Here is a 13177-nt window from a genome sequence, read left to right as displayed (position 1 = left end):
AGCATGCTGTCTGACACATGATGTGGCCAAAAAGAGTCAAGCAGTAAAATCGAGAAAAACGCTTTAGGATAACAATCATAATGAAATGAAAATAAAGTAGGGGCAATACCAATGTCGTATTATTTGATAAACACACAAAAAATATATAAACACATGAATAAAATTACTTCCTCTTCAACTTTCACCTGTAACCTTTCAACTTGGGCTCGCCACAGATAGGAAAAATGGCAGCATCCATGCAAGGCATTGGAAGGATCTTGTGTCGAGTGTCACCCTTATTTTTACAGAATATTCATCAGAGTAAGGTAGATATCTATTTATTTTCTTATAGAGTGTGTCTGATAAGCAAATATACTTAAACACATTATTATAGACATGTTGCACATTAGGTTGTCAGTTTTATTGTGACCTGTAAGTGTAGCTACTAGCTTGCTAACGTTGGCTAATAAACAGCTAGCTAGCTACATAACAACATACATAAACAATACATTTTATGCAACATGCAACTCCCTGTGTTTCACCCTGACACTTGAAACAGACCGCGCATAGCTATATGACAAGGACATGTTGTGCGTATTACAGGGTTCTGTACTAACTGATTACAAATAGTATGCAGTATTTCACAAAATGTCATGCATGGCTAGTCACTCAGAATCATAGACTTATTGGGTCAGAACCAGGATATAATAGGCAATGTAAAGCCCTGGCATTATGACTTGTGACTGACTGTCGTCAACTTTTATTTTTTTCTCCATCTTAACAGAAGTTACCTATCAGGGTATGGATTCAGGCTGGTTTTCCACATGTGCAGTCCAGCCACTCTTTGTGCACTGCAGCATCACCTGAGAGGGACAGTGATGCCGAGGCCGCAGTTGAGGTTCTAGCCCGGTACAAAGACAGACCATGGGATTATCTGGAGAGTGAAGGTACTCTCACTCTATATCACAATGTGTTACTTACTCATTCACTCTTGTTTTTGCTACCCTGTCTGTCCACCATTGACCACCACCATCCTGTCCTTCTCACCTGTTTACAGAATACATTGAGCGCTATGGAACAAGTCCAGTGTGGTCTGATTACAGGAGGAACCATAAAGGAGGAATTCCCCCTCAGAAGACACGCAAGACTTGCATTGTAGGCGCTCTCTCTCTCTCTCTCTCTCTCTCTCTCTCTCTCTCTCTTTTTCTGACTACTGTCTGATGATTGCTTACTATTTCTTAATATTATTGCTGTTTCTTTGTCTGGCATTGCTTTGCTATACTCCTGTCTCCGTAATTGTCCTTTCCCATTAGACCAATGTGCTTACATAGCCAGACAAATGTGGATGCATTTAGTGAATTTCTCAGCAGACACTATGGAGTCTTCAACCTTCATCAATATTTCTGTTTTCTCTTTATCAGAGAGCACACAGGCTCTGTGGGAACCCCTGTCCAATTTGCAGAGATCCCAATGTCATCATCCATTATCAGGTCTCTTACAGTTCCTTTTGTAATACACTTTGCCTTGAGAAAGAAAAGAGAAAAACATACTATTTACAAGTGATTTCGCTATTGAGGTTGAGTTAAATTGTGTTCAATCGACTGCTTGTTAATCGATCACACAAATGATGTTTTCTTTCTTCAGAATGTGAAACTGTTGCAGCAGTTCATCAGTCCGTACACAGGAATTGTGTACGACCCCACACGAACAGGTAACCCCATTGTGCTTGTGAGACAATTGAACAATTCTGTTAATGGTTCCATAACAAACCCATGAATTAAACATATCACTGGGTCATATTGGTTACATAGAAGGGAGTTTTGTTGATTAGACTAATCCCCATTCTCAGTTCAGCCAACACACCCCAACACAATTGACACACCCACAACTGAATGGCTCCAAGTGTTGTAAACAGTTCTGCATGCATAAAACAAACTATTTGTTACAAGGCCAATAGCCTTCTGCTAAGTTAAGGACTGAACCCTGAACCTCCACTAAGCACAATGATTCAAGCGCATTATTGTGTTTGTATTATATGTCTTCCCTCTCCTGCTTGTCTTGTTGTTTTTGTCCCAGGTGTGTGTATGAAGCAGCAAAAGCAACTAAACAAGGCAATCGACTCTGCAAAAAGCCATGGTAAGTAGCGGCAATCTGTGAGTAAGCAAACTAGTCATAGTCAAGGAGGTGCAGAGAAGTGTATCCTATGTATGTATCCTAAATAAATGTGAGGAACAAGTTCTCGATTTGAATATGGTCTATCCAATGTGTCTCTTCCAGGAATGCTGGCCTTCCAGGTTCCTTATGTCAATTTCTCAGGAGAGGACTACTCCAACTCCCATGATGCAGTGGGTAGCACACCTCCGCCAGCCCTGACCACTGGCGACCCTTGGTATCGATGGTATAACACCCTTGAGCCCGATGAGAAAGAAGTGGCTAAAGTAAAGAAGATGTACAAGGCCTATCTCAAATAGACGTGTGTATATCAGTGGAATAATGTGTTTACTGTATGTATACTGTGTCGTGGGCTTTCTGGATATAGTGGGAACATTCTTAGGTTATGCGGACTCAACTGTTAGGTCAGTCCAACACATTCATGCATTTTACACCAATTCAAGAACTGTATCGAAAGAGTTTGTTTGACATGATTGTCTGTGTTAATTTTTGGACTTTGTCGAGCTGCTATTACCTTTCAAATGTCATGGCTTAATTAAACACCAGGCCAACACATGTCACACAACGCTGGCTTGGCCCTTTTCTCTTGTTTAAGCTCACAGACTACAACTTCAGTTCATGTAATTATGATACTATGGAGTATCACTGTGTATTATTATTATGCATTATAAGAGCAAGTTGTACAAATAAACCACAACATGTAAGATGCAAAATCCATTTATTTGTCTTTGCGTCTCTTTCGTCTGTTGCAAATACTGTTCTTGATCATATAATCCCAGACATTCATTTGTTATCCCTGTTAATAAGAGCTTTATTTCTACATAAATGGAGCCAGCGTTAATGTATTGCAATTTCCTCTCAGTATGTTATACAAGTGACTAACACTTCAACATCTTGCAGTTTTCTCTCCATCCTATTGCCCATGTCACCAGAGTGAAATACGCCCACTTGTCCAGAGTGTAGCTCTCATAGGCCTAAAGGACACTGCAGTACACCAGCACTGGGCCGATGATATGGCCTGCTTTAAGCGGGTTATATTGCATTGCATTTATATTTTGGCCTTTGCTGTGGTCACTCCTTGATCTTGTTGACCAGAGTCTCTCCCAGTGCCTCCAGCACCTCCCGTTTGTAGTCCTCGAAGTCTCCATCGATGGCGTTGATGGCGCGATCCTCCACCACCCACAGGTTACACTGAGTCTCTGTGATCAACCTGGCATCGTGGCTCACGATGATTACAGCTAGTGGGACAAGACCAAAGGAAGAGTACATTACCTCGACAGACAAAAACAGTCAACATTATCCAAAGACTGAATATTGCATGCATTCATTCATTCATTCATTCATTCATTCATTCATGGCATGCAAATAATGTGTTTGATGTTGTGAGAAGCATTCATCATGGGAGGTGTTGCACCAGTTTCAGGCTATATGCATGCATGCTTACCTCCTTTGTATTCATTGATGGCTTCTGCTAAGGCGTCGATCGACTCAATGTCCAGGTTGTTAGTAGGCTCATCCTGGTAGAGACATTACACAAGAGACATTGAACATGGCAACTCAGAGGCTACGGTAAATCATATCCAGATCAAAATCAATGATCATAACTATTTGGGTTTAAAGGAATGGGGGAGTGTTTGTCCCTTCCAACTGAATTGACTATCCCCTTTAAAAATCTGGGGGAAAACCAACAGACCATGGGAAGAGTTTAATGTTGGCCACAGTGAGGAACCGACAGCTACAGCAAACTGTCAGTCTTGATTGAGGGCCCTAAAAAGAGGATTCTGTGTAGTGTGTGTACCAACTTCGTCTTCCTATTTGTGCTAAAAATTTAAATAAAAACAAAACTTAATACTGAATGAAAGTACTGGTAAAAAATGTTTTCAACCCACTGCTGTTGTTCCATTCTACCACAAACTCATACTATTATTGTTGATACCTGATCGTTTGGAGATTTGCATGGTGTGTGCATGGAACAAGGAAACAGAGTGAGTTATTCAACTCTGTTTTCACAAAGACATTGAACATGGCAGCTCAGGTACCCACCAGGATAAGCACGTCAGGTTGCCGACAGGCGAGCTCAGCGAACACCACCCTAGCCTTCTGACCACCTGTGAAAGGAGAAATAAAAAGAGGAGATTTAGACACTGACATGGGTCTCTTCACCCACCATATTACGAGGTGACCAATTGCATGACCAATACCTCTCACAGTAGTCTTAAAAAGAGGATTTATTTTCTTTCTTTCTTTCTTTCTTTGAGGACAACCACAGGACGTTATGACATTACAGGTAGACTGGCTCAGCAAATGTACATCACACATCCTGGGACGACTACTTCCTTACAGATATCAACAAATATCATAAAAATCCGCCATGGCTGCAATCATTGGCTTCTAAGAATTTTAGTTCAAAAGGGGTTTGTTCCTTCCAACTGAATTGACTATCCCCTTTGAAAATCTGGGGGAAAACCAACAGACCATGGGAAGAGTTTAATGTTGGCCACAGTGAGGAACCGACAGCTACAACAAGCTGCCAGTCTTGATTGAGGGCCCTAAAAAGAGGATTCTGTATAGTGTGTGTACCAACTTTGTCTTCCTATTTGTGCCAAAAAAAACAACTAAAAACAAAATGTAATACTAGATAAAAGTACTGATAAAACCTTTTTTTACAACCCACTGTTGTTACATTCTACCACAAACTCTACTATACTATTATTGTTGATACCTGATAGTTTGGAGATTTGGATGGTATGTGCATGGCTCTCCAGACCAAAGCGACCCAGGCACTTCCTGCTGTCCTGGTAGGGCAGGTTGAAGTTCCTCTGGAGGTACTCTGTTGCAGCCTCATCCATGTTCAACTGGTCAGCATACTGCTGGTTGAAGAAGCCCACTTTCTGCGGACAGACAGAATAATATTATATTGAGACAGAGGTTACGACAGAGAGCACAGCACTGATAAAAGACCCATTTGAGGGTGCAAGAGCAAAAATGAAGACAAGCTACTCACCAGCCGATGATTCTTTCTCATTTCCCCCTTTGTCTGAAAGGCAAAACAAAGCAAATTCACTCACGATTCCACATATCAGTCCATGGTAGATTTCACAATTTCACACAGCAGGGACTTCATGAAGTATCAGTTCAAATGCTCACTCACCGGATTTAACTTGCCAGTGAGAAGCAGTAGTAGGGTACTCTTCCCGACTCCATTGGGTCCAACTATGCAAACTAGAACAAGAAAACCACACGCATTAGACTAATGACAAAACTGAAACATGGAATGGAAACAAACAATCTGAGAGCCAACCCAGGGATTTGAGTTAGGGTGCCATCTATATACTGTCTAGGACTGCAAATTGAAAGTATTCTACTTACTCCTAGATTCCATGTCAATTCCAAAGTCTACGTTCTTGAACAGTGGTTTGTGACCCTCAAAGGCAAAGTCAACACCTGTGTTAGGGAGAGACAGAACAGTATCACCCATTGTATTACTCATTCATAGGACACATCCTCTCCATAATTAAATATCAAATTGAGCGCATTCCAGTCCAACTGCATTGCAGTCGCCTGGATTCCACTGGAGCAGAGGAAGAGAAAGGACGAACGGAGTACTCACTGTGCAGTCCCAGGATAGGCGGAGAGAGGGGGGGTGGGTTGGGGAAGGTGAACTTTACAGAGTACTCCTTCGGCCTCTTCAGCAGCTCTGTTTGCTCCTGACTCTCCTCCTCCACTCCTTTTTTCTTTCCCTTCTGTTGCTTCCTGGTCAGGGCCTCCTTGGTCTGTTTCTCCTGTGAGAGTCAACAAGGGATCAAAGTGTGAGATAACAGAAGGGATACAGCGACAGGGGGAGAGTATAAAGATCAAGTGGGACTCAGCCAGAGAGAGAGATTTACTCACAGCCTGTTTGGTAGACTTTCCTCCAGCCTTAAGGTCCTTCAGTTTTTTCTCCTGTTTGTCATACTGTTTCTGGAGCTCCTTCTGTTTCTGCACATACATCTTCTTGAAGGTCACTACGAGACACGCAGAACATGGCTTAGGATAAACGTACATCGAACAAACCACTGGTAAAATACCCCCCCCCCCCCTTGTAGTGATTCGCGGGTCGGCTATTTATGGACCCCCACCCCACAGTTTCATAGACATGGCCTGAGTCCGCTTGACCCGATATGCAGATAAAACAATGATCTGAACTTGACCCGAACCAGCAAATATTAAATGTATTTCGCGGTATAGCAGCTATTTACAGATGCCAATTAGGCGACTACCTACTTACATATATTAACAAAAATAGTATTCAAATCCGCCAAGGCTGCCATCATTGGCTTCTAACCATTTGCAGCCTCGCTTTTCTTAAAAAAAAAAAAGTATATTAAACGTATTTGGCGGTATAGTAGATACTTACAGATACCAATTAGGGGGAAAGTAGGATAGACGGAAACAAACAAGCAGAATACAAATCTTGAATGAACATAAAATATTCTCTAATTTGAAATTTTAGAGGAACACACAACCTGATCTCGCTTTTATTTTTGATTGATCTGAGCACACGCATCACTATCACTTGTGTGTTTCTTCATAATGTTGACATTCAATGGACAGAGAAGCCAACAGACGGTATTTGTGCTTGTAACGGTGTAGACTTACAGTAGTTTCCCCTGTAGTAGAAGAGTTTCTGGTAGTCCAAGTGGATAATGTCTGTACACACTTCATCAAGGAAGCTCTGGTCGTGAGATACAATAAGAAGGGTCTTCTTCCAGCCTTGAAGGTAGCTTGAAGTTAAAGAAGAGAGACTCACATATTAGACAACTCACCTCAATGATTCACATATGCAGACAAACAACAAGCCCATACAACAGGTGAGAGGTCCAAGCAACAAGCTACCTGATGCCACATGAAAAGGAACTGTTTATGAAGACAAGAGGGTGAGAAATGATGTTTCACAGACAGACAGACAGACATATCAACTCAGGAAGACATAGTAAAAGTCTGCACTGTACTTGTTGAGCCAGATAACAGCGTTCAAGTCCAGGTGGTTGGTGGGCTCGTCCAGCATCAACAGAGTTGGTTCCATAAAGAGAGCTCTAAGAACGACAGGTACAAAACAAGACTCAACATTCCCTCGAAACCTACGATAAGCCTCAAGGGAGCCTAGTGACTCCAAAGTAGAATACTTGTGTAAAGCTTTCTCAAGGTTGTGCAACACATGACTGCTCTGACAACCAATAAATGAATTAAATCAATCTATAATTTTTGATCAGTGCCTGAGGTTCTACTAATACGACATTAGTGTACCTAGCTAGGGAGACTCTCATCCTCCAGCCTCCAGAGAACTTCTTTGTGGCTCTGTTCTGCATCTCAGGGGTGAAGGAGAGACCAGCCAGGATTCTACGTGCTTTGGCCTCGGCTGCTGCGGCTCCGATAATCCTCAGCTCTTCGTACACCTGAGAGAGACGACAGCACACACGGACATACTAACTCACTGCAGAGCATCAACAGTGTTACGACACTCAACCTGGCCTCATAGTCAGTCATAGCTAGTGAATGAAAGCATTCAATGACGTGTAATTTGGAAAGACGGACACTTACACAGCGACATACCTGACGTTATTCTCAACATTGCATGGCTTCCGAAACTTCCCCAGATGCCATCTCATGCTATCCTCCCCCCCCCCCCCTCACCTTCTCCAGTCTCTCTCCGACACTGTCCTCTCCCTTCTCCAGCAGAGCCTGCAGCTGTCTCTCCTCCTCCAGGAGCTTCAGCCTACGGGTGTCCGCCTTCAGCACCGCCTGGACCGCTGGAGTGTCGTCAGCAATCACCTCTGAGGACGGGCACAGAGGGGCAGTGGAGTCAGAGAGAGGGAGGGAGAGACAGAGAGAGAAAGGGAGGGAGGGAGGGCGGGAGGGAGAGATGGAGAAAGAGAGAAATTGTGGGCGGGACAGGTCATATACCTTGTTCACAGAGCAGCACATCAATATTGGGAGGAATACTGAGGGCTCTGTTGGCGATATGTTTCAGTAGAGTGGTCTTCCCTTTGCTGGAAAGGAGAGACGGACAACATTAGGGACCAGACCATTCACAACCAGCAACAACAAAGACATGAATATCGGGTCAGTAAGGACTTACCCGTTTGGTCCAACCAGACCATAACGCCTTCCTGCCACAATCAAAAGGTCAGCGTTGATGAAGAGCTCCTTTCCGTGAGCAGATATACTAAACCTCTCCAGCTGAGGGAGAAAAAAAATACATAAAATAAGTGTCCTCAGAAACTAAAGTAAAGTACTAAAGTAGCTATAAAGTAAATCTTAGGAGACTCCCACTTGCATTCTATAAAGACTAGAGAGAGACTATTCTATAAAGACTATATCCTGTATGTCTGTAAGCTCAGTAGCCATAGAGCACAATATGGGTCCCACTTTTACTGTATAAAGACAGTCTAGGGGAGTTTGAGTGTCACCTTGATATCAGAGGCGTTCTCCAACATTGCCTGTCTGGAGGACATCTCAGCCACAGAAACAGAGAAGTCTCCCTCTTCAGCATTCTGAGCGCGCACACTGGCCACCAGCCTCTCGTACTCCATCTGTGGTCACACAAACGCACAAGGAGATACAGGCATTCAGCTCTGGAACCATACAGGCAGTAAACTGTTTAGCACAATTTTGGAGTGACACAGTCACAAACATGCAGAAGCTCCCAATACGGGCATAATGTTCATGGCCTTGGTCCAAACGCTCTAAACAGAATCAGTGTGGACATATTACCATTTTCTTCTTTTTCTTCTTCTCCTTTTTGCTCATGTTGGCGAAGGGGTCGTCATCCTTCTCCCTGCACTGCTCTGCTATAACGTCCTCTGCACACTAACGGTTGGAGAGAGAGATGGTAATAGTTGGATAGGGATATATAGCATAAGATAGAGAGAGAGACAGAAGGAGAGAGAGTAAGAGAGACCTTTAGAGATGCTTGATGCTGGGAATGATTATTTACAAAGCCTACTCAGGATTAGACGTTCAAACACATACCAACATTGTGTCGTCTTCATCGCTGTTCTCGTCCTCATCCTCATCTTCACTGCGAGGCTGACGAGCAGATTTCCCCTTCTTAAGAGGGACAAGTAGAACTGCATTATGGTTCCGAAGGTAATGCTACGAATGACCGTTTCCTACGTTCCAAAAAGAAAACAGTTCAACCAAGTCCGTCAACAGTACTCTTCACTTACCTTGGGCTGTTCTCTCTTGCCTTTCTTTGGCTGGGGTTTCTCCTCTTCTTCATCTTCCTCTGGTGCCTAAGTACATAGACACAAAGATGATTCCTTTTCATAGACCTCCACGGAGACACACATACACAGAAAGTACGAGAGAGTGCTTGTCACCTTCGCAGGTTTGGCTTCTGGTTTCTTGTTCTTTTTCACAGCTTTCTTCTCGTCCTCATCTTTCTTTTCTGCCTCCTCCTCCTCCTCCTCCTCATCATCATCATCATCAGAGGGAGCCTGGTTTGATTTCAGAAAGAGAGAGTGAGAAGCAGAGTCCCTTCTTCATTTAGGGACTGAAATCAGACTGATGGTTGAGCAATTCAGAGAGTTAGATCCGCAAATGAATGAGGTGGTAATTCAAGTGAACGAGGAAGAGGGGTTGTTAGGGAGGAACACACAAAGAAGAGTGAGAACGGTGTGAAATAAAATGGTTAGTCTGTTGAAAGGAAGAAAGGAGCGTGCTGTTTGGGAGATGTGCTGCCTTTGTTACCAAACCCTGTTGCAGTGAAATGTATAGAAAAGCAGGGGAAGGGACAAAAAAAAAGGGTATGGTCTGTGTAAGGAAAGAATGGAGAGGTATGTTTCAGGCAAAGACGGAGAGAGTAGAAACACATTCCGTTACCAACCTTGGGTTTCTTGGGCTTAGGTTTATCTTTTTTCCTGCCCTTAGACACCTTCTCAACCTCCTGTATCAAAGACGCACAGACGTGCACACAAACCAATTTCTTAATAGGAGAGCTTCCCCTGCACCCTTCACATCATAGGCCCAACATTGTCTGAGGAAAAGACGGTGTAGCTGAAAAAACTATCATTATATTCCAAGTGTCTTGCATGTGGCAACCCTCCTGGCCAATTCAAATTTGTCAAACACACACACAAATGCATGATGAAATGCAATGGAATGATATACTATAGGTATCAGAGGGGACACTGATATTGACTGTTGAGAGCAAGTAGTCCAAATGAAAGGACAGACAGGCGAAAAGGAATGAGTGTTGAAATGGTCAGACAGACAGTTGGGCTACGGATGGATTTGTTAGGAATTTACAAACATGCGGAGAGCATAGTGGGATGTAATTAATTAGTGAACACATACACATTCATACAGCTGGCCCTCTGAAAAGGAAAGCGAGTATTTTTAGAATCTGCAATAGCAACTCGCCACAACTATCCCCACCCCAATCATGAGAATTATCCACCATTTGATTTAAACAAGGTAAAAGGCCCATCTTTCACTACTGGCAATGTGACAGCACACTTGTAGTCAGACAGAGTGTACAAAGGATAACTGTTTTGCTGATACACATTCACTGTTAACAAACTCAGGGTGGAATCCTAACTCGACATCATCTGTGTGTGTAACTCTGACATTTGTGTAAATCTTGCATTGACATCAATGAGAAAATTGGCACAATGTTTTGACTTAAGCGTGTAAGTTAGGATTCCACCAGCTTACACATAAAACACCACTTTTTGTTGCTTTTTGATAGTTACAGTTAAGCATTACATGCCATATATTTCAATACAAATGCAGGCACATTTTACAAATACATTTTAAAACAAGGAGTAAAATTACAGGTGTCCTGCATTGCATGCATCTTTGAGCATAAATAGAAAATAGCTGCAGACCTTTTTCTGCCTCTCATCTTCATCATCATCGCCTCCATCTTCATCACTCCCTAGAGCAGCGAATATGTTCCCACCCTGAGAGACCCAACACACATGGGTTAATATCCCAAGCCAATGCTGCTTGTCCAACTGAAGGCAGTTAAGAGATATGATGCACAAGGCTCACCTTATTTCTTTTGCCGCCTTTACTGGGGACCGCAACTGGGACAAAGGTGAGACAAACAAATTGATCAGAAGCTATCAATGCCCAATACAAAACATTCACATACAAAACATACAAAACATTAACAGATGGCAACTTGGGTTAGGGTTAGGGTCACCATCTTCTTTGACATACTACTGGGGCCTTTCTATAACATGATAATGACAAAATACACCCCATTTTCAAATCTTCTGCTATAGGTATTCAAGTAATCAATTTACTCTCATCCTCCTCTTCATCACTGGCTTGCACTGACAGCTTCTTCAGTTTCTCCATGACATCATCATCATCATCGTCATCGTCACCTCTTCCTTTTCCTTTTCGGCGGTCTTTCTTTTTCTTCTGAGGCTGACAGCAAACAAGTTGCAAGTTTAGAAAACATGACTACCTGTAAATTACCACAATAACGTCTGAACTAACTTGGTTTCATTTCACTTCACTTGAAAAGTACCTGCTTTCCCTGTGTCTCTTTCATGGGAGTTTCATCATTCTTTTCAGGTTGGTCTGAGGAGAGCTCCTCAAAGAACTGGGTGAGAGAGTGGGTGAGAGATGAGAAATGTCACTTCCAAAAAGAAAATAGGACAGTTAGATAGAAAACAATGGTGGTATTCCTAAGGCAAGTTGACACATTCAGCATGACTGTTGAATTCTATTCTAAGTAGTAGGCTTACTAACTAACTTATGTCAGTCCAAATACAACACTACCTTCACATTTTTATAAATGACCAATGAAGACATCAATACAGTGATGAATGTTCACCACGTGAAAATGTTGTGAAATATTTCCATCAGTGGGAAATCAATACACTAAGAGATGGGTAGTTACTCACGCTTTTCTTCCCCTTCTTATCTTTCTTTCCTTTCTTTACTGATTTTTCAGCTAAGAGGGAGAAAAAATAAACGTTTTAAAAATACAGTCCTAGTTGAGACAAAAAGTGTGTGTCATCAACATATACACAGACAAAGACACAGGTGCTGAATGTCCTACAGAGCAGGGGGGCGCATTTTCTGAATAACTTTTAACAAGTGACAACACAGCAGTTCTTTAAACAATGACTATGGCAGCTAGCTACAGTGTTCTACAAGAAGTAAGTATGAGTGATAGATTAGGGTATGTAGATTTAACAGCCAAGTAGAATAAGGGGTCGTCGTGGATTTAGCTGTAGCACTTTAGACTCGCCAAGTTGCCTACAATGAAGTAGACATTGCATCATTTCACAACAATGCCAATGTGATGATGAGGATGATAGCTAGAGTTAGCTACTGCTGTCATAGCTAGCTAACGTGAATCAATGTCGCAAAATACTTCCAGACATTTAAGACCGTGAGCCAGATTGCTTGTTTGTATCAAAAGAATCATCACATTAGGACAAATAGCAACTACCCTATCCACCGCCAACGACCCAACTACCTCCACTGCACTAAAGAGCTGTGTTGCAGTTAGCAGTTCTGCAGTGTAACTGTTAGCTAGCTAGCTTGGCTGGCGTAAGTTACCTGCTGCTGCCGCCGCCGGTGCCACCTCTTCCCCTTCCCATTCAGCATCTTCTTTCGATTTCTTGGGCATTTTCGGGACTTTATTTCTTATATGAAAATACCTGCACTGTCTTGGTTATAATAACTTCTACCGGTGGTAAAAAAGCAGATAAAAGCAGCTGTCAGTGATGCTCAAGTGTTTTCTCTCAGACCCACATGCGGCCTGAGATTCCCACACTCTCGATGATGACGGCTACCACAGAGTTTCATTGCGGCTAGTTGACAGAGATTTTGGAGCAATATCCCACAGCGCCATCCGTAGGCTTGCGTCAGAACAGCCAGTCTGTGCAACATTGTCGCAAAACATTTTTGAGCCAGCTGCAACAATGTAACAACAAGAACAAGAACAGCAGAAAGTAGGCTTTTTTTTGTTATGACACCATATAGCATGACCAAAGTCAAGATAACCTCTGGCATGCAT

The 13177-nt window shown here is 42.6% G+C and overlaps 2 protein-coding genes across 4 annotated transcripts; one reads left to right on the top strand and one right to left on the bottom strand.

The window, feature by feature from the left end:
* Positions 1-214: 214 nt before the first annotated feature.
* On the top strand, positions 215-2674 carry mrps18b (mitochondrial ribosomal protein S18B). Its single transcript, XM_083685316.1, has 7 exons — positions 215-305; positions 764-926; positions 1037-1134; positions 1401-1469; positions 1624-1690; positions 2056-2115; positions 2257-2674. The coding sequence occupies exons 1-7, from the start codon at positions 225-227 to the stop codon at positions 2448-2450; spliced, it is 732 nt and encodes a 243-aa protein (XP_083541442.1). The 5' UTR covers positions 215-224; the 3' UTR covers positions 2451-2674.
* Positions 2675-2862: 188 nt separating this feature from the next.
* On the bottom strand, positions 2863-12934 carry abcf1 (ATP-binding cassette, sub-family F (GCN20), member 1). 3 transcript variants are annotated; one of them, XM_083685313.1, is made up of 27 exons: positions 12718-12934; positions 12054-12103; positions 11675-11749; positions 11445-11571; positions 11188-11222; positions 11022-11096; positions 10019-10078; positions 9513-9629; positions 9360-9425; positions 9163-9240; positions 8905-9000; positions 8601-8723; positions 8270-8370; positions 8095-8180; positions 7825-7964; positions 7438-7586; positions 7143-7226; positions 6790-6914; positions 6043-6155; positions 5762-5933; positions 5521-5595; positions 5303-5373; positions 5156-5188; positions 4874-5042; positions 4195-4259; positions 3596-3668; positions 2863-3389 (listed from the first exon to the last, which is right to left on the bottom strand). In XM_083685313.1, exons 1-27 carry the CDS (start codon positions 12785-12787, stop codon positions 3223-3225), a joined length of 2595 nt encoding a protein of 864 aa, XP_083541439.1. In that variant the 5' UTR covers positions 12788-12934; the 3' UTR covers positions 2863-3222. The 3 variants fall into 3 exon arrangements, with proteins under 3 accessions (XP_083541439.1, XP_083541440.1, XP_083541441.1); XM_083685314.1 differs by having other exon boundaries at positions 12054-12105; positions 12723-12934; XM_083685315.1 differs by lacking the exon at positions 10019-10078.
* Between the last annotated feature and the right edge of the window lie 243 nt (positions 12935-13177).

This window comes from Argentina silus, assembly GCF_951799395.1.
Source record: "Argentina silus genome assembly, chromosome: 14".
Lineage (NCBI taxonomy): Eukaryota > Metazoa > Chordata > Actinopteri > Argentiniformes > Argentinidae > Argentina > Argentina silus.
The sequence above is the reverse complement of the archived record's forward strand: the minus strand, read 5'-3'. Positions and strand labels throughout refer to the sequence as shown.